This window comes from Salmo salar, chromosome 13, assembly GCF_965601325.2.
Source record: "Salmo salar chromosome 13, fSalSal1, whole genome shotgun sequence".
Taxonomy (NCBI): domain Eukaryota; kingdom Metazoa; phylum Chordata; class Actinopteri; order Salmoniformes; family Salmonidae; genus Salmo; species Salmo salar.
In genome coordinates this window covers 97821742-97843677 of record NC_138303.1, presented here as the reverse complement: position 1 = coordinate 97843677, position 21936 = coordinate 97821742, and the positions used below count along the sequence as shown (strand labels likewise).

Below are 21936 nucleotides of genomic sequence, written 5' to 3'. Positions count from 1 at the left end.
CTCGGGGTGATGGTTTTAAAAGTTCCTGAATGAAGGTTCATGATAGTCAAAATGAAGACTTCCTAGAAAAGGCCTATTTTTAAATAATAATTTATTTACCACCCACACCGGTTACCCAGTCATTTCTGTGTGATGTCTGTGTAAAGGGAAGTTAAAGATGGTAAACTATGCTATAAGTCACTTTAAAGAGAGTAAACTATAAGCTGTGAGTCATAGAGAGAGTTAGGGCTGGGGTATTTTTCTCCCCGCTCCGAGGGGGGGATTTTTCGTTGCGCCCTGCTGACGAGTATTTCTCTCATTCAGCAGTCATAAAGGCCTAGAGCACTAATTGAATGTAATTTTTATAAACATTTTGATATTTTTTAGCAGCACCCCTAAATCCCCTGTCTATGGGCTGGATTCAATCCGTAGCTCCAAAGATCAGCGTTGTAGGCCGGTGGAAATTTAAAGGTCATTTTTGATTGAGCCGGAAATGCAGCGTTTACCGTGAATGCAGTCTCTGAAAAAAGTATGGTTGCTGAGGGTGAGCGAACTATAATACAGAAGCTGTGGTTCTTTCATTGTTGATGGACACATATAAACAAGGTGTGGTAAACTTTATAGGAAGATATTTCAATATCATAATTCATGTCGGCCGATTCAGATTTCAGAAAGGTAGACTTAACATTAATTTAAGTCAATAAAATATGTACTTAAGCATAGGCGTCATGCCCATAGGGGGCACAGGGGCACATGCCCCCTCAGATTAGTCCTGTATAAATATATATATATATATATACAGTGTATTCGGAAAGTATTCAGACCCCTTGACCTTTTCCACATTTTGTTATGTTACAGGCGTATTCTAAAATGTATTACATTTAAAAGAAATCTTCATCAATCTACACACAATACCACATAATGGCAAAGTGAAAACAGGTTTTTAGAAATGTTAGCAAATTTATATAACAAAAAAACTAATAGAAATAGCTTATTTACATAAGTATTCAGACCCTTTGCTATGAGACTCGAGTTTCTACAACTCGACTGGAGTCCACCTGTGGCAAATTCAATAGATTGGACATGATTTGGAAAGTACAGTGCATGTCAGAGCAAAAATCAAGCCATGAGGTCAAAGGAATTGTCCGTAGCACTTCGAGACAGGATTGTGTTGAGGCACAGATCTGTACCAAAACATTTCTGCAGCATTGAAGGTCCCCAAGAACACAGTGGCCTCCATCATTCTTAAATGGAAGAAGTTTAGAACCACCAAGACTCTTCCTAGAGCTGGCCGCCCGGCCAAACTGAGCAATCGAGGGAGAAGTCACTCTGACAGTGTTCCTCTGTGGTGACGGGAGAACCTTCCAGAAAGTCAACCATCTCTGCAGCACTCCACCAATCAGGCCTTTATGGTAGAGTGGCCAGACGGAAGCCACTCCTCAGTAAAAGGCATATGAAAGCCCGCTTGGAGTTTGCCAAAAGGCAGCTAAAGGACTCTCAGACCATGAGAAACAAGATTCTCCTGTCTGATGAAACCAAGATTGAACTCTTTGGCCTGAATGCCAAGTGCCAGGTCTGGAGGAAACCTGGCACCATCCCTGCGGAGAAGCATGGTGTTGGCAGCATCATGCTGTGGGGATGTTTTTCAGTGGCAGGGACTAGAAGAGTAGTCAGAATTGAGGGAAAGATAAACGGAGAAAAGTACAGAGAGATCCTTGATGAAAACCTTCTCCAGAGCACTCACGACCTCAGACTGGGGTGACGGTTCACATTCCAACAGGACAACACCCCTAAGCACACAGCCAAGACAACACAGGAGTGGCTTCGGGACAAGTCTCTAAATGTCCTTGAATGGCCCAACCAGAGCCCGGACTTGAACCCAATCAAACATGTCTGGAGAGAGGTGAAAATAGCTGTGCAGCGACGCTCCCCATCCATCCTGACAGATCTTGAAAGGATAAGAATAAGAATGGGAGAGACTCCCCAAATACAGGTGTGCCAAGCTTGTAGCATCATACCCAAGAAGACTCAAGGCTGTAATTGTTGCCGAAGGTGCTTCAACAAATTACTGAGTAAAGGGTCTGAATACTTATGTAAATTATAACTTTCAGTTATATTTTTTTTATAAATGTGCAAAAAATTCTAAAATACTTTTTTGCTTTGTCATTATGGGGTATTGTGTGTAGATTGATGGAAAAAACGATTTAATATATTTTAGAATAAGGCTGTAATGTACATTTTTTAGGAAAAAGTCAAGGGGTCTGAATACTTTCCATATATATATATATTTTCCTGTAATACTACTAGCCACCTAACAATTTTATGAAATTGGCTTTAGCTAGCCCAGATAGGTTCCCAATCTCCCAGCCTCATAATCTTATTTTAATGGTAATATTTTTATACAAAGGGCACCATTGGGAATTACACCCTGGTCTCAATTGGGTTACCCTGAATAAATAAAACAGAATAAAAATACATTAATAAAAACTAGTTACCAAGAAGCCATTTCAGGGTAACAATTAAGTTAGAGTAGCTAGCATGCCTGCTGGCAAGGTTGGTAGACTTTAGAAAAGCAAATAATAACTAAATGTATTGAATAAGACTCACATTCTTTTCAATCTTATACCCAGATTTTAGCAGAGAAACAGAGAAGCATATTCAGTTTATTAAAAAAAAAAGAACCACCACTCAGTAGGATACAGAAAGCTCAAGAGGTATGCTTAAATATGCAATAATGAACATGGCTCTAGACTGCAGTACTTTTAAGCCAACTTTTTTTTACTTAGGTCCATGTTGAGACAACTATCTCAAGTCTGAATTGAAAACTGAATTGACCCCAACCATGACGGAGATGAGCTTCCTCTCTCTCATCCGTGAGATATTTACCCTTTCAAATCAACCACACCAAACACACACACACACACACACACACGCACGCACGCACGCACGCACACACACACACACACACACACACAACGCATACATTCTCCTACCACTCACAAATAAAACACTCACACCCTCTCAGCCATTAATAACACTCAGTTTTGTGAATTGTTCTCTTCAGCAGCGTCATGTTGCGACATTGACGCAGAGGCATTCTGCCTTGGGCTAGTGCAAAGTAATTACAATCACAGGACAAAGAAGGTCAAACATTTGTAGAATGTAACCTAGTGTATGAAAAGGATTTGGAGGGAACTTAATCATGTGATGGTTTCATTATTGTTTATTTACACAAAAGACTTACAATAGCAGGACAAAACTGAATTGGAGAGCCCATGTTGTATTAAAGGTTGTCTTTGTTCACAACAACAATCCTTTATTGTTATGATGGATAATATGACAAGTTCTCTCCTTGAACTCTTGGCTACCAATCATCACTTGTACATAGATATTATGTTAAACCAGCCCTATCAGTTTCCCCTCTGCTTGGCTGTGGGTTTCCTCTTCTCATATATGCTGTGAAGCAAATGACACACTAAAGACGCAAACGTTTATCACACCGCCCAGTTTTCCGCCAAGTAGAGGACCTCTAACTAAGCAAATTGATTAATTAAACAAAGTTATCCACTATCTTAGAAAAAAGGTTGCTATCTACAACCTAAAAGGGCTTTTCAGCTGTCTCCGAAGGAGAACCCTTTGAAGAACCCTTTTTGGTTCTAGGTAGAGCCCTTTTTAGTTCCATGTAGAACTCTCTGTGGAAAGTGTTCAACATGGAATCCAAAAGGGTTCTATGGCTGTCCCCATATGAGTACTCTTTTTGGTTTTAGGTAGAGCTCTTTTTGGTTCCATGAAGAACCCTTTTGGGTTCCAGGTAGAAGTCTTCGTGGAAAGGGTTCTGCATGGAACCCAAAAGAGTTCTACCTGGAACCAAAAAGGGTTTTCCTATGTGGACAGCCAAAGAACCCTTTTGGAACCTTTTTTTCTAAGAGTCCATGCCTGCAGGCTGGGAGTAAAAGTCTTTACTTAAGACTCATCTCTTCAGTGAGTCCTATGATTGAGTGTAGGGCCCCTCAAGCGCATTTCTCTTAGGTCCCCCAAAAGGCTCGATCCGTCCCTGATGGAGGATTTGTAGAGCAGGAAAGGGGAGATAGTAGGTGGAAGGACAGACAGAGAGAAAGAGGAAGGAGGAGACTGCAGAGGACATAAGCGAGAATGGGGAGGGTGAGATAGAATGATAGGAGGAGTTCTATAGCAGTCTTAGTCTAGCAGCTCACTATATGCTGATGAAGTTCAAGAGAAGGACTTACTCTATTGTTCTCTCCCAACAAAAATCTTGGTGCGAGCCTAGTGAAGACCTATCAGTCTATAGGAGGCTTGATATTATCTATACATTTAAGGTAAGCCAACTGATTACCCTGCATTTCTCTTTCTGTATACTGTTTTGATTCTTTCCCCTCTCCTATCTCTCTCTTCTTGCTTACACAGTTTTTTGGGTGACGTATTTGCAGCTGTGTCTCTAGTCCTTCACAATCTCCCTCTCTTTCTCTCACTCTCAGGGTTAGAAAAGCTCACATGTGTATCTAGCAGCTCGGACCCTTCCAGGAAGGAAATGTAGTCAGCAGTGGAGGTCTGAGAGAGAGGGGGATACAGAACTTTGAGAATGCAGCCAGGGAAAGACTCCTGGAAAGACTCTAGAATGTGTGGAATGCCGCCAGCCCCTCTCAGGACACAATATGTGAAGGAGGGGGTTAAGATGATATCAACTCACCTGGCTGCAGGACACACTGAGGTGTAGTTAGTCTAATTCTATTGCACTTGGTCAGAGAATGGCTGAGACTGACACTAAGTGAGTAAGGTTTCCCAGCAGCAGAGCTAACGTTGGTGCCAAGGTAAACAAGCTCGCCAGACTAGCTAGAAAGCAATTACTCTCAACATTCAGCCTTGGGTTCATCTCCAGTGGCATGTTTGATGTGCGTTTTTTTAGCTCTGCGTGCCAGGCCTGCACACGGCCGGTGAGTGAGTCTGGTGTCAAGGTAAATGCAGTGGTGTTACAGTAGGTTAGCTATATGTTTATGGGTTCTCTTGTTTGCTTCACACTCTTTAGTGGGAGAAACCAGATGAAATAGTTAGCTGGGACTGTATGTGGCTGTGTGTACTTTTCCTTAGGCAGTAGGCACAGATCTATGATCAGTTTACCCTCCCCAATTCCTGACCTGAACCATTAGAGGTGAAAACACAAAAATGACCTTATTGACTATTGTGCCCCGGTGGGTGTTTACTGATAAGGTTTACGCTTCCCAGAGTTGGTGCCAAATGATGTTGGATCCTACACTGGGGATGTTGGCATGGGACAGGACACTGACATTGGTCCGTCGATCCTCACACCTAATGTTAAGTATCTTTCTCAGGAAGTGTTGTTGCTGTAACACCAGTTTTAAAGGGGCCTTCTGTATGTCACCCACGTCTCTCAACCATAGAGATGGTTGGGATTATGACAGCCTTGTACACGTTTTACAGCCATAGAGATGGTTGGGATTATGACAGCCTTGTACACGTTTTACAGCCATAGAGATGGTTGGGATTATGACAGCCTTGTACACGTTTTACAGCCATAGAGATGGTTGGGATTATGACAGCCTTGTACACGTTTTACAGCCATAGAGATGGTTGGGATTATGACAGCCTTGTACACGTTTTACAGCCATAGAGATGGTTGGGATTATGACAGCCTTGTACATGTTTTACAGCCATAGAGATGGTTGGGATTATGACAGCCTTGTACACGTTTTACAGCCATAGAGATAGTTGGGATTATGACAGCCTTGTACATGTTTTACAGCCATAGAGATGGTTGGGATTATGACAGCCTTGTACACGTTTTACAGCCATAGAGATAGTTGGGATTATGACAGCCTTGTACATGTTTTACAGGTATAGAGATGGTTGGGATTATGACAGCCTTGTACACGTTTTACAGCCATAGAGATAGTTGGGATTATGACAGCCTTGTACACGTTTTACAGCCATAGAGATGGTTGGGATTATGACAGCCTTGTACACGTTTTACAGCCATAGAGATAGTTGGGATTATGACAGCCTTGTACACGTTTTACAGCCATAGAGATGGTTGGGATTATGACAGCCTTGTACACGTTTTACAGCCATAGAGATAGATGGGATTATGACAGCCTTGTACACGTTTTACAGCCATAGAGATGGTTGGGATTATGACAGCCTTGTACACGTTTTACAGCCATAGAGATGGTTGGGATTATGACAGCCTTGTACACGTTTTACAGCCATAGAGATGGTTGGGATTATGACAGCCTTGTACACGTTTTACAGCCATAGAGATGGTTGGGATTATGACAGCCTTGTACACGTTTTACAGCCATGGAGATGGTTGGGATTATGACAGCCTTATACTCATCCTGAGATTGTGGTTTTTGAATACCCATTCGTTTTCCAAAGGCTGTGCTTGCGCAGCCTATTGTGTGCTGTATTTCTTCCTTAATGGTGACTCATTAGGCGAGATGGCTGCTGAGGTAGGCAAAGTGTTCCACGTTGTCAAGTGGTTCACATTCATCATAGGTCACTGTTGGATTGATGGTTGGTTTTATTTATGTTCAGGCTCTTGTATGTTTCAGAGAAGCTTTTGAGAGCAGTTTGGAGGTCTGCTTTGGAGTGTGTAACAATGGCACAGTCTTCACCATATTGGAGGTCTTTGACTTTGGTAGTTCTCACAATGGTTTTTGCGCGAAGGCCGCAAAGATTGAAAAGGTTTCCTTTATTTATTGCACAGTGAATCCTTATGATGAGCAGTCTTGTGTGAGGGTTTGGAGTGCTGCAAGGAATAGGGAGAAGTTGGTGCCAGCACACATGCTTTATAAAATGTATTTCACAAGGACCAACCAATATTTCCGTAAATGTGCCATGTGTATAGCTGTTTCATCAGTAGTAACTGAGTGACATCACATACAGTGTGAATGGCAACACAGAGGTGTCAGCGCTACTTTCAGAACATGACTATATCCTGTCATTAACACTATCTATCTACAGTATCTGTTTGATATTGGAGTGGAGCGTGACTAACATGGTGACAAGAGGTTGTTAATATCTGGGAAAGGCCATGATGTAATTGTAATCTACCATCACTCACTCCCACCTGGGAAAGGAGTTTGATCATACACTCTCTAATCAGAAACAAACAGGTGTGTCATGAATCATGATTAAGTGATAATGCCCGAGAAGCCTGTGTTTGGAGGATATATTGGCACGGGTGTTGTTTCTTCTCGGGCCGGCAAACCTTGCCATTATATTCTCCAAACACCGGTATCGAGGGCATTATCTATTGTATACAACGAGTTACCAACATATTAAAATAATGATTGACATATTTTCATTAAAAACGTTATTTTGGGTCTAAGGCACTGTATCGCAGTGTTGTGGCGTCACTACAGCCTGGGATTGAACCCAGGCTGTGTCACAACAGGCCATGACCGGGAGTCCCATAGGGCAGCACACAATTGGCCCAACGTCACCCGGGTTAGGGGAGGGTTTAGCTCATCGTGCTCTAGCGACACCTTTTGGGCAGGCCGGGCGCCTGCAGGCTGACATCGGTTGTCAAGTTGAACACATTGGTGCAGCTCGCTTCTGGGTTATGTGGGCGGGTGTTAAGAAGCGCGGCTTGGCTGGTCATGTTTCGGAGGACGCCTCTCCCGTTCCCGTTGTGGAGTTGCAGCGATGAGAAGATCGTAATCGCAAAATTGGGGAGAAAAAGGAGGTAAAAAGTTATTTTGATGAATTTATTCATACTATTTCATCCTTCCACAAGATCTAGGGTTGCTACCCAAGCCGGCTGGTCGGTCGTTCATTCCTTCTATCGGTTCGCTTGCCAGAGACGCGACCCAGTCCTTCAGTCTTTTTGTTCCGTATCTATGGACACGACCCAGTCGTCCATTCTAAATGTTCCCTTGCCATACTGGCTGGCAACGTTCTTATCCCTTGCTTGCTAGCTAGCCAACTACAGCTAACTTACAGTCACATCAAAAAGTCAGAATAACAGCAACGTAGCTGCATTTGCGTTAGTTTAAGCTGTTTTCTAGTGACATTTATTTGGATACATCCATAACAATGAGCTAATGATGCACAATTTTGCCTGGAATAGAAAATGTGCTCTCTTGTCTGGACACTGTTGTTCAGAGGAACAAGCCAACAACACAACTAACACAATCACTTCAAACTGAATATGGAAAGACAGCAAAATATCTACACGCTTTACCTGTCTGTCTAAAAGAAATGTGAGTTTATAAATTGCCTGGCTGGGCTGATGAGACAGTGGATTGCGCAGTCAGGTGGAACAGAGCACATAGGCATTTTAAGGTCATAGATTTAGCCAATGTTAACTTGCGGAATAGACACCGGCTGGAATATGCTTTTAACCAATCAACTTTCACATTAGATCCAGACTTTGTATAAGAGCTTATACACTGTAACTCTCTCCATACTGTACATCCACTCTCTCCCCCTTTCTCTCCCCTCTCTCTCTAGCTCTGATTTGCACACATCACAACACACTTTAAAGTAATTATGACTAACTCTAAGTTGACATACAAATCATCAAATCAAATTGTATTTGTCAGATGCGCCGAATACAACAGGTGTAGACCTTACCGTGAAATGCTTACTTACAAGCCCTTAACCAACAATGCAGTTAAGAAAATAATATTTACTAAATAAAGTAACACAATAAAATAACAATAACAAGGCTATATACAGGGGGTACCTGTACTGAGTCAATGTGCAGAGGTACAGGCTAGTCAAGGTAATTGCGGTAGTATGTACATGTAGCAGCAGTGAAAAAGAATCTATGCAAATAGTCCAGATAATTGGTTAATTGTTCAGCAGTGGCTTGGGGGTAGAAGCTGTTAAGGAGCCTTTTGAACCTAGACTTGGCGCTCCGGTAACGCTTGCTGTGCGGTAGCAGAGAGAATAGTCTATGACTTGGGTGGCTGGAGTCTTTGACCATTTTTTGGGCCTTCCTCTGACACACTTCCCTCATTGTGCATTGTGTGATCCACTGTGGAAAAACCTGAACAAGAGGAAAACCTATGTGAGAGTGTTGTTCATTGACTACAGCTCTGCTTTCAACACCATAGTGCCCTCCAGGCTCATCACTAAGCTTAGGGCTCTGGGTCTGAACCCGTCCCTGTACAACTGGGTCCCAGACTTCCTGATCGGCTGACCCAAGGTGGTGAGGGTAGGCTACAACACCTCCGCCACACTGATCCTCAACAGGGGGTAGAGCTCTGCTACCCGACCCGAGCCCGACGAGCCGTTAGTAAATACCCATTAGGATGCCGTTGGTAAATACCCATTAGGTTGCTGGGGGTTTATACACGGAGTGTGCGACTTTCTTTGTTTTGGTAGTCACTAAATTGATCAGGAACATTTTGAAGCTGAGCCATTTGCTCTGCTGCACGGCACGGTCATATCTGACTGAGATTATAACACGGTGTCATATCTGACTGAGATTATAACACGGTGTCATATCTGAATGAGATTATAACACGGTGTCATATCTGACTGCGATTATAACACGGTGTCATATCTGACTGAGATTATAACACGGTGTCATATCTGAATGAGATTATAACACGGTGTCATATCTGACTGAGATTATAACACGGTGTCATATCTGAATGAGATTATAACACGGTGTCATATCTGACTGAGATTATAACACGGTGTCATATCTGACTGAGATTATAACACGGTGTCATATCTGAATGAGATTATAACACGGTGTCATATCTGACTGCGATTATAACACGGTGTCATATCTGACTGAGATTATAACACGGTGTCATATCTGAATGAGATTATAACACGGTGTCATATCTGAATGAGATTATAACACGGTGTCATATCTGACTGAGATTATAACACGGTGTCATATCTGACTGAGATTATAACACGGTGTCATATCTGAATGAGATTATAACACGGTGTCATATCTGACTGAGATTATAACATGGTGTCATATCTGACTGAGATTATAACACGGTGTCATATCTGAATGAGATTATAACACGGTGTCATATCTGACTGAGATTATAACACGGTGTCATATCTGAATGAGATTATAACACGGTGTCATATCTGACTGAGATTATAACACGGTGTCATATCTGACTGAGATTATAACACGGTGTCATATCTGAATGAGATTATAACACGGTGTCATATCTGACTGAGATTATAACACGGTGTCATATCTGACTGAGATTATAACACGGTGTCATATCTGAATGAGATTATAACACGGTGTCATATCTGACTGAGATTATAACACGGTGTCATATCTGAATGAGATTATAACACGGTGTCATATCTGACTGAGATTATAACACGGTGTCATATCTGAATGAGATTATAACACGGTGTCATATCTGACTGAGATTATAACACGGTGTCATATCTGACTGAGATTATAACACGGTGTCATATCTGACTGAGATTATAACACGGTGTCATATCTGACTGAGATTATAACACGGTGTCATATCTGAATGAGATTATAACACAGTGTCATATTGACTGAGATTATAACACGGTGTCATATATGACTGAGATTATAACACGGTGTCATATCTGACTGAGATTATAACACGGTGTCATATCTGACTGAGATTATAACACGGTGTCAGAAGTGCTTCAACCTCATAAAACAGGAGACATTATTTCACAGAAAGCACTAATAATGTTTCTTGAGTTTTGTCAGAGTTTATAGTGACGAAGTAGCTAACAGCTAACTGCTCTTTCATTTCTCTTCATTGAGCAGAGCAGCCCAAGCAGAGCAGTTGCTATGGATACTCACAGACTCAAAGCTGCCATGAGCAGAGTGCATGCAGAGCGAGATGTGCGCAGGGAGTAAATGACAGACAGAGAGGAGCAGCTAATGGATTTACTAACGCAGGAAGTTATTTCTTATTTGGGGTTTCGGGCAGTGCTGGGCCGGGCCTTAAATCTGTCAGAAGCAATCGGGCCTGGGTAGGGTAGGGTAGGGCCTGATCTTCGCGGGCATGTGTTGGGCTTGGGTTTAAAATTAATTCCCGTGCAGGGCTCTAACACGGGGGCCCCCAAGGGGTGTGTGCTCAGCCCCCTCCTGTACTCCATGTTCACCTATGACTGCTTGGCTATGTATGACTTGAACTCATTCATCAAGTTAGCTGACGACACGACAGTAGTAGGCCTGTTTACCAACAAGGATGACATAGCCTAGAGGGAGGAGGTGAGGGCCCTGGCGGAGTGGTGCCAGAAAAATAATCTCTCCCTCAACTTAAAAAAAACTAAGGAGCTTATCGTAGACTACATGAGACAGAAGAAGGAGCAAGCCCCCATCCACATCGACGGGGCTGCAGCGGAGAGGGTCAAAAGCTTCAAGTTCCTTGGCGTGCACATCACTGAGGACCTGAAATGGTCCCTCCACACCAACACCGTGATGAAGAAGGCACAACAGCGTCTTTACAACATCAGGCGGGTGAAGAAATACGGCATGGCCCCTAAGACCCTCACTAACTTCTACAGATGCACCATTGAGAACATCCTGTCTAGCAACTGCACCACCCTCAACCGAATGGCTCTACAGAGGGTGGTGCGGTCAGCCCAACGCATCACCAGGGGAACGCTGCCTGCCATCCAGGACATTTACAGCACTCGGTGTCAAAAGAGGGCCAGGAAGATCATCAAGGACCTCAGCCACCTGAGCCACGGTTTATTCACTCACCTACCATCCAGCAGACAGAGACGGTACAGGTGCATCAAAGCGGGGACCGAGAGACTGAAAAACAGCTTCTACCTCCAGCCATCACCCCATCTCCAGTAGTAAGACAGACTCACTCACACGAAACACATACACACACAGACACGCTGTTGTTCCATGTATATAGAGACATTAAACACGGGACACTTCCTGTTTCTTTTATACTGTTTCTCACACTGTGTATTCATATACTGGATTCTTGACATCACTCATTGTAAGATATCTACTGCGATCTACTTTTTACTATATATTTTTGTTGTGTATACTGTTGGATTCTGTGGTAAACTTTGAACATTGTTATACTCAGAGTATAGGAACATTAGTTACAAAAGAGACATGAGGGGTGCCATAATGAGGGGCTGAGTGCAGGGAAAACAATTGCATGTGACAGTACTGATAAGGGGAGAAACCATTGAAGGCTCACATCACTTAGTTTCCTGCTTAGCAGGAAGGATGCAATGTTTAGAGATAAGGAGGAGACTCCACCCAAAGTGGGGTATGAATATCACCACGGGGGAAGCCATGTCTGTGTCTGAATTACAGCTGTAACGACCCTTTGGGAAGAAATAAACTTGGTTAAGCTTCTCTAATGTCCGTGAGTTATTTACTCTGAAAAATTAGAACCTAACAATACGCATAGATTGCATTTGTATTACTGATACAGTGTTATTTGGGTTGTAATTGGGTTAGTTCCTGTAATTAGCTGTAAGACCTTGTGTGAGTGTGTCTGTCAAACTACAACACGTTGTAATGATCAGACTTTGTAAATAGATGCACTATAATGATAACATACCGGTATAGGCTAGTACTATTTTGTGTCATTGTGTCACGACTACTGCCGAGGGTGGTTCCTTTCCCTGTTCGGGTGGCGCTCGGAGGTCGTCGTCACCGGCCTACTAGCTGCCATCGATCCCCTTTTCGTTTTTCTGTTAGTTATGTCTTTATTAGTTGCACCTGTGTTCATTTAGGTAATTAGTGGTATACCTAGCGACCGTGAGGCCGACTCCCTCGGGGGAGGAAAGTGTGAGCCTCCTCATCTCCAGCCTGACGGGTCGAGCATTGGAGTGGGCCAACGCTGTTTGGAATGGACCAGACTCATTGAGGAATAACTACCATGAGTTTACCTGCCGTTTCAGGGCCGTATTCGATCACCCCCCAGAAGGACAAGCGGCGGGTGAACAACTGTTTCACCTTAGACAGGAGATGAGGAGCGCACAAGACTTTGCCCTAGAGTTCCGGACCTTGGCTGCTGGGGCTGGGTGGAACGACAGGGCCCTAATGGACCACTACAGGTGTAGTCTCCGGGAGGACGTCCGCAGGGAGCTAGCGTGTCGGGATACTACACTCTCCCTAGATGAACTAATCGACATGTCTATACGACTGGACAATCTGCTGGCTGCCCGCGGGCATTCAGAAAGGGTCCTGTCAATTCCATCTCCTAGCCTGCCTGCACCCATTCCTATGGAGCTAGGGGGAACCGCGTCAAGGGGAACCAATTGTAGTCGACGAGGACACACGGCCGACCGGTGCTGGGGGGGGGGTCCCTCTGGGAGTTGAGAAGGCAGGCAGAACACTCCTCATTCATCCCAGGTGAGTCAGCACCACACTCACCCAGAATCCTCTGTTGGTCACGTTTGTCTTCATTTTTTTTCTTGATTTTGCTCCCTTTTCCCAGCATAAGGCGCTAGTCGATTCAGGCGCAGCTGGGAACTTTATGGATAGCGGACTCGCCCTTAAGTTGGGAATTCCGCTGGTACCGTTAGATTCCCCTTTCCCCGTGCACTCCTTAGATAGCCGACCATTAGGGTCAGGACTGGTCAGGGAGGCCACGGTGCCACTGGACATGGTAACGCAGGGGAATCATAAGGAACTAATTTGTTTCTTTCTTATCGATTCACCTGCGTTTCCAGTGGTGCTGGGGGTGCCCTGGCTAGCCAGTCACAATCCCAAGATTTTGTGGAAACAGGGGATTCTCCAGGGATGGTCAGAGGAGTGTTCAGGTAGGTGTCTGGGTGTTTCCATCGGTGCCACGTCGGTGGAGAGTCCAGACCAGGTTTCCACTGTGCGCATTCCCCCTGGGTATGCAGATTTGGCTCTCGCCTTCTGTAAGAAGAAGGCGACTAAATTACCACCTCATCGACAGGGGGATTGTGCGATAGACCTCCAGAGTAACGCTGCGCTTCCCAAGAGTCACGTGTACCCATTGTCCCAGGAGGAGACGTTGGCTATGGAGACATATGTCACGGAATCTCTGGGGCAGGGGTACATTCGGCCCTCCATCTCACCCGTCTCCTCGAGTTTCTTTTTCGTGAAGAAAAAGGGGGGAGGTTTGTGTCCGTGCATTGATTATAGAGGTCTCAATTCCATTACAGTGGGGTTCAGTTACCCGCTACCTCTCATTGCTACGGCGGTGGAATCATTTCACGGAGCGCGGTTTTTCACGAAACTGGATCTCAGAGCGCGTATAATCTGGTGCGTATTCGGAAGGGAGACGAGTGGAAAACCGCATTTAGTACCACATCGGGCCACTATGAGTACCTCATAATGCCATATGGGTTGAAGAATGCTCCAGCCGTCTTTCAATCTTTTGTCGATGAGATTCTCAGGGACCTGCACAGGCAGGGAGTGATTGTGTATATCGACGATATCTTCATTTACTCCTCCACACGCGCTGAGCATGTGTCTCTAGTGCGCAAGGTGCTTGGTAGACTGCTGGAGCATGACCTATACGTCAAGGCTGAGAAGTGTGAGTTCTTCAAAAAAGCCGTCTCCTTCCTGGGTTATCGCATTTCCACGATGGTGATGGAGTGTGACCGCGTTAATGCCGTGCGTAATTGGCCGACTCCAACCCCGGTGAAGGAAGTGCAGCGGTTTTTGGGTTTTGCCAATTACTACCGGAGGTTTATCCGGGGTTTTGGCCAGGTGGCGGCTCCCATTACCTCACTATTGAAGGGGGGACCGGTGCGTTTACAGTGGTCAACAGAGGTGGACAGAGCCTTCAAGCAGTTGAAGGCGCTGTTCACTGATGCGCCGTGTTGGCGCACCCGGACCCCTCTTTGCCGTTCATAGTGGAGGTGGACGCATCCGAGGCTGGGGTGGGTGCCGTTCTATCACAGCGCTCGGGTGCGCCACCGAAACTCCGCCCCTGTGCTTTCTTCTCTAGGAAGCTCAGTCCGGCGGAGCGGAACTATGATGTGGGGGACCGTGAGTTGTTAGCTGTGGTCAAGGCTCTGACTGTGTGGAGACACATCTGGACTGACCACCGGAACCTGGAGTGTATCCGGGGAGCCCAGAGACTGAATCTGCGTCAGGCACGGTGGGCCATGTTTTTCACCCGATTTCAGTTCAGGATTTCATATAGACCAGGCTCCATGAACACCAAGGCTGACGCGCTGTCCCACCTCTATGACACTGAGGATAGACCCATCGATCCTACTCCCATCCTTCCAGCTTCTAAGCTGGTAGCACCAGTGGTATGGGAGGTGGACGCGGACATTGAGCGGGCGTTACAGATGGAGCCTGCGCCTTCTAATTGTCCTACAGGTCGTAAGTACGTTCCGCTTGGTGTCCGTGATAAATTGATTCGATGGGCTCATACGCTACCCTCGTCTGGTCATCCTGGGGTGGCGAGGACAGTGCAAGGCCTTAGGGGGAGGTACTGGTGGCCCACCTTGGCTAAGGACGTGAGGTTTTATGTCTCTTCCTGTTCGGTATGCGCCCAGAGCAAGGCTCCTAGGCACCTTCCTAGAGGGAAGTTACAACCCCTCCCCGTTCCACAAAGGCCGTGGTCTCACCTGTCGGTGGACTTTCTTCCCCCGTCTCAGGGGTATACCACGGTTCTGGTAGTTGTGGATCGGTTTTCTAAGTCCTGCCGTCTCCTCTCGTTGCCCGGTCTCCCTACGGCCCTACAGACTGCGGAGGCTCTATTCACCCATGTCTTCCGGCATTACGGGGTGCCGGAGGACATCGTCTCTGATCGGGGTCCCCAGTTCACATCCCATGTATGGAGGGCGTTTATGGAGCGTCTGGGGGTCTCGGTCAGCTTGACCTCCGGTTATCACCCTGAGAGCAATGGGCAGGTGGAGAGAGTGAACCAGGAGGTGGGTAGGTTTCTGCGGTTGTACTGCCAGGACCGGCCAGGTGAGTGGTCGAGGTACTTACCATGGGCTGAGTTGGTGCAAAACTCACTCTGCCACTCATCCACTAACATATCGCCTTTCCAGTGCGTGTTAGGCTACCAGCCGGTCCTGGCACCATGGCATCAGAGTCAGACCGAGGCTCCTGTGGTGGAGGATTGGGTGCAGCGCTCCAAGGACACCTGGAGGGCTGTCGAGGAATCCCTGAAGCAAGCCGGAAGACGGCAGACGAGGAGCACTGACCGCCATCGCAGTGAGGCCCCCATATTTGCACCGGGAGACAGGGTCTGGCTCTCAACCCGAAACCTGCCCCTCCGCTTGCCCTGCCGGAAGCTGGGTCCGCAGCGTGTAGGGCCCTTCAAAGTCCTGAGGAGAATAAACGAGGTGTGTTATAGATTAAAACTTCCTTCTTATTTTCGTATTAACCCCTCGTTTCATGTGTCTCTCCTCAGGCCGGTGGTAGCTGGTCCCCTTCAAGAAGGTGAGGTGCCGGAGGTCCCTCCACCCCCTCTAGACATCGAGGGGTCCCCGGCGTATACAGTACGCATCATTCTGGACTCAAGACGCCGGGTGGGGGGCCTGCAGTACCTCGTGGACTGGGAGGGGTACGGTCCGGAGGAGAGGTGCTGGGTGCCGGTGGGGGACATACTGGATCCATCACTGTTAGAGGATTTCCATCGCCTCCCTCCGGATCGCCCTGCGCCTCTTCCTCCGGGTCGACCCTGAGGCCGGTGTTGGCGCGCTGCGGGAGCCGCGCGTCGGGGGGGGTACTGTCACGACTACTGCCGAGGGTGGTTCCTCTCCCTGTTCGGGTGGTGCTCGGCGGTCGTCGTCACCGGCCTACTAGCTGCCATCGATCCTCTTTCGTTTTTCTGTTAGTTATGTCTTTATTAGTTGCACCTGTGTTCATTTAGGTAATTAGTGGTGTTATTTAAGCCCGCCTCTCCACCTGTTCTGTGTGCGGGCTTGTTACGTGTTTTCACTGTGTTTGTGTAGTGTATTGTGTTGTTGGACTTTGGGTTTTTGTTACGCCCTGTTGTTTTGGGCATATTTGTCTTTTGCGGTACTTATTAAATATACACTGCTCAAAAAAATAAAGGGAACACTTAAACAACACAATGTAACTCCAAGTCAATCACACTTCTGTGAAATCAAACTGTCCACTTAGGAAGCAACACTGATTGACAATAAATTTCACATGCTGTTGTGCAAATGGAATAGACAACAAATGGAAATTATAGGCAATTAGCAAGACACCCCCAATAAAGGAGTGGTTCTACAGGTGGGGACCACAGACCACTTCTCAGTTCCTATGCTTCCTGGCTGATGTTTTGGTCACTTTTGAATGCTGGCGGTGCTTTCACTCTAGTGGTAGAATGAGACGGAGTCTACAACCCACACAAGTGGCTCAGGTAGTGCAGCTCATCCAGGATGGCACATCAATGCAAGCTGTGGCAAGAAGGTTTGCTGTGTCTGTCAGCGTAGTGTCCAGAGCATGGAGGCGCAACCAGGAGACAGGCCAGTACATCAGGAGACGTGGAGGAGGCCGTAGGAGGGCAGCAACCCAGCAGCAGGACCGCTACCTCCGCCTTTGTGCAAGGAGGAGCAGGAGAAGCACTGCCAGAGCCCTGCAAAATGACCTCCGGCAGGCCACAAATGTGCATGTGTCTGCTCAAACGGTCAGAAACAGACTCCATGAGGGTGGTATGAGGGCCCGACGTCCACAGGTGGGGGTTGTGCTTACAGCCCAACACCGTGCAGGACATTTGGCATTTGCCAGAGAACACCAAAATTGGCTAATTCGCCACTGGCGCCCTGTGCTCTTCACAGATGAAAGCAGGTTCACACTGAGCACGTGACAGATGTGACAGAGTCTGGAGACGCCGTGGAGAACGTTCTGCTTCCTGCAACATCCTCCAGCATGACTGGTTTGGCGGTGGGTCAGTCATGGTGTGGGGTGGCATTTCTTTGGGGGGCCGCACAGCCCTCCATGTGCTCGCCAGAGGTAGCCTGACTGCCATTAGGTACCGAGATGAGATCCTCAGACCCCTTGTGAGACCATATGCTGGTGCGGTTGGCCCTGGGTTCCTCCTAATGCAAGACAATGCTAGACCTCATGTGGCTGGAGTGTGTCAACAGTTCCTGCAAGAGGAAGGCATTGATGCTATGGACTGGCCAGCCCGTTCCCCAGACCTGAATCCAATTGAGCACATCTGGGACATCATGTCTCGCTCCATCCACCAACGCCACGTTGCACCACAGACTCTCCAGGAGTTGGCGGATGCTTTAGTCCAGGTCTGGAAGGAGATCCCTTAGGAGACCATTCACCACCTCATAAGGAGCATGCCCAGGTGTTGTAGGGAGGTCATACAGGCACGTGGAGGCCACACACACTACTGAGCCTCATTTTGACTTGTTTTAAGGACATTACATCAAAGTTGGATCAGCCTGTAGTGTGGTTTTCCACTTAAATTTTGAGTGTGACTCCAAATCCAGACCTCCATGGGTTGATAGGATTTCCATTGATTATTTTTATGTGATTTTGTTGTCAGCACATTCAACTATGTAAAGAAAAAAGTATTTAATAAGATTATGTCTTTCATTCAGATCTAGGATGTGTTGTTTAGTGTTCCCTTTATTTTTTTGAGCAGTATATATTGTACCTAACATTTTTCTACCTCCTGCGCCTTACTCCACACCCACGACGTCCAAGCGTTACACATTGTGGCAAAGAATGGACTTCATCAGCCATAGTGCTGCACACCTAGTAGTGGACCTCCATAGGCCACCATGCATCGTCTCCCGTGACACAGGCCAAGCATGGTCTCCCGTGACACAGGCCAAGCATGGTCTCCCGTGACACAGGCCAAGCATCGTCTCCCGTGACACAGGCCAAGCATGGTCTCCCGTGACACAGGCCAAGCATCGTCTCCCGTGACACAGGCCAAGCATGGTCTCCCGTGACACAGGCCAAGCATGGTCTCCCGTGACACAGGCCAAGCATCGTCTCCCGTGACACAGGCCAAGCATGGTCTCCCGTGACACAGGCCAAGCATGATCTCCCGTGACACAGGCCAAGCATCGTCTTCCGTGACAGAGGCCAAGCATCGTCTTCCGTGACACAGGCCAATATATCTTTGTAGTATTTTGTGTTTAAAAACTGTGTTGGGCTGAAATAACTGTGTTAATCGAATTTCATACCACACAGAACTCTTGTCGCAACTGCAAGGCATGATCAACAGCTTCACTTGTATTCCTGTAATCATTATCTGTCAATCAGGGGAGAAAACTATCTGATACCTTTGTAGATCAATTGAAATGTATTGAGTCAAACGTTACATGAACTGAGTTCTCACAGTCTGGTATGTCTCAGTATCTGACCCTTTATCTGACTAGGGGAAATGGCTGAGGGTAGTATTAACCACACATGCACCAAGTCTGACAACATATAATGACTGTTTGAGCAGCAATGAAAGGATTACACAACTAAATACAATGTCACAACTTCAACTGTAAAGGATATTTGTCAAAGATATTTACACAATTACACTCCCAGGTCACGTTATCGGGTACTATGTGATACTGACATATTTGACTAACATTGTGTATTATTGGATATTTTCCACCAGTCTATCTGTTCAGTGACAGGCAGTTAGTTTAGCAAGTCAAGTTTAAGAAGGAAGTTGCAGCAGACAAGCTGTAACCCTCTGGGTTTCCATTTAAACTTTACCACCACAGTAAATCATAACCTAGGCTAAACATTAGCATTCACATATAGCATGTTTAATAATAATATATGAATAATAATACATCATATAAAAACCTATGCATCTAAGAGAAGATAACCAATCATTAACATTCATTCTTGCTTAGTAGAACATATTTTTCTTTCTCTGAGGAAAAAACAGATTGTGATCCTGTGACTGTAATTCAATAAATAACCCCTCTACTCCTCTCTCGCTCTCTCTCTCTCTCTTCCTCCTTCAGATGGGTGACCAGGATGTTTATGACAGAATGTTTGGGTCCCAGACAGATGGAGAGATGGACGAGGAGAAAGATGGAGAAGGAGAAAGTGAAACGAGGGGGTTGGGGAAAGGCGCTCAGAGTTTCTGCCAGTTCTCGTCCTCTCTGCGTACTGTGGTTCGCATCAAACAGAAGTACCAGGCCATGAAGAAACGACGGCTGGAGTTGGCCGGGCTGGGGGGAGGAGGGCTAGTGGTAGGGGCTGGTCTCCACACTGGTGCCCCTGTTCGCAGCAGCCCCAAAATCTTCACCTTCGAGACCCCCTCCAGCTCTCCCTCTGCCTTATCGTCGCTCTTCCTAAAGATGAAGAAGAAGAAGTCGCGGCGGGTCATGTTCCCCAGTGGAGGGAGGCGCAAGGCCCCCGTCGTACAGGAACACAGCCGAGCAAAGATCTGCCTCTTCCTCCTCTGCACCATACTGTTCTTCCAGGTAATGAGTGAATGTGTGTGTGTGGTTCATCTTCGTCATCCTCTTTGTCTGTGTTTGTCTCATTCTGTAATTTCTATCCTCCCTCCCTCCTTCACTCCAGGTGTATAATGCCATAGAGAACCTTGACGACCATGTCCTGAAGTATGACCTGGGGGGATTAGAGAAGACTCTGTGTAGGGAGGTGTTTGGTCAGCAGGGGGCGATGGATGCTCTGTTAGCCCAGCTCAGAGACTACCTCTCTACCTACGTCCACAGTAAACCCCTGGTCCTCTCCTTACACGGACCCAGTGGCGTGGGGAAGAGCCACGTAGGGCGACTCCTGGCTGGCCACTTCCGCTCGGTGGTTGGCGAGCCCCTGGTTCTACAGTACTTTGTGTTGCACCACTGCCCCCTGGAGGACGACGCCTGGCGCTGCGCCCGAGCCCTGTCGATCTTAGTGTCGGAGACAGTGCTGAGAGCAGAGGAGGAGGAGAAAATTCCTCTATTCATCTTTGACGAAGCAGAGCACCTTTACCCAGAGCTTCTTGATGCATTGAGTGACTTGGTCCGCTCCAACCGCTCCAACGAATACCTGAACGCAGTCTACCTGTTCCTGAGCAACCAAGGACACACCCACATCACCATGCACCTGCTGTACAACTCCTCCAGTGACTCCATGATGACCGCGTCTGGACACCACCGCAAACTCGTCAAGGAGCTGAATCCGTTGTTGCGCAACACTCTGGTGAAGCTCCACCCACTGTGGGCAGAAGCTGAACTCTTACCAATGACCCTGCTGGAGAAAGGTCACGTGATGGAGTGCTTCCTGGATGAGATGACAAGGGAGGGGTTCTACCCGGACCGTACCAACGTTGAGAGGCTGGCGGGGGAGATAGAGTACTACCCTGTGGTAGGGGGCCACGTGTATGCCAGGACAGGTTGTAAACAGGTGGTTGCTAGGGTCAACCTGCTATGAGAGACTTAGAACCGCAGTGGAATGTGATTAAATGAGAGATGTCTCCTGAGAAAAGACAGTTCTGGTCCATAGCCTTTTGCTGTTTCTTATGATCCACCAAGAAAACATAACCAACGTTACTAGGCAGAACCCATCCTTGAAATGTTTTTTAAATTAAAAGGTGTATGTCTGAGAATGAGGATTATCTCCATGGTGACGGCTAATCATGTCCGATAATCATGTTTTTTCTACGTAACTTTCTGTAACTTAACCTCCTAAACAAGACCCTTGATTACTGGATGAATAGATAATTACCATTTTGGTATGAGGGAAAAGAGAGAGGATAGGTTTGGATAATATCCTAGCTTGCACATGTACAGACCGAAGAGTCACAATCAGTTGTTGTTATGGTGAAACACCGCTGTGCCCTTCTCCCACGATGCTGTTAGTCAAAATACTGACGGTAATAGACAGACCCACTCCCGATAGAAGACGAGAGAAGTGATTGGACCAAATGAGTCTGGCTGTGGCAATGATAACAGCAGCTCAGGAAAATGTGATGCAGTATGATGTATTTTGTTAAAAAAATAATGTATTGATTAAACTATCATCCTTTCTAAATGATTAGTCTGTCTGGTAGACAGTCACCAAGGGTTTGGGACAGACTGCAG

At 46.5% G+C, this 21936-nt stretch overlaps 1 protein-coding gene across 2 annotated transcripts; it reads left to right on the top strand.

The window, feature by feature from the left end:
• Positions 1 to 4158: 4158 nt before the first annotated feature.
• On the top strand, positions 4159 to 21886 carry ci167 (Torsin family protein C9orf167 homolog). Of its 2 annotated transcripts, NM_001139797.1 has the most exon segments (3): positions 4210 to 4316; positions 19867 to 20331; positions 20432 to 21886. In NM_001139797.1, coding segments are annotated over 2 exon segments (1320 nt in total). In that variant the 5' UTR covers positions 4210 to 4316; the 3' UTR covers positions 21287 to 21886.
• The last annotated feature ends 50 nt before the right edge of the window (positions 21887 to 21936 follow it).

Bases quoted from the DNA above. Each gene is read 5' to 3' on its own strand.
- ci167 (XM_082959623.1), top strand. From the start codon at position 15,067: ATGTTTTTCACCCGATTTCAGTTCAGGATTTCATATAGACCAGGCTCC.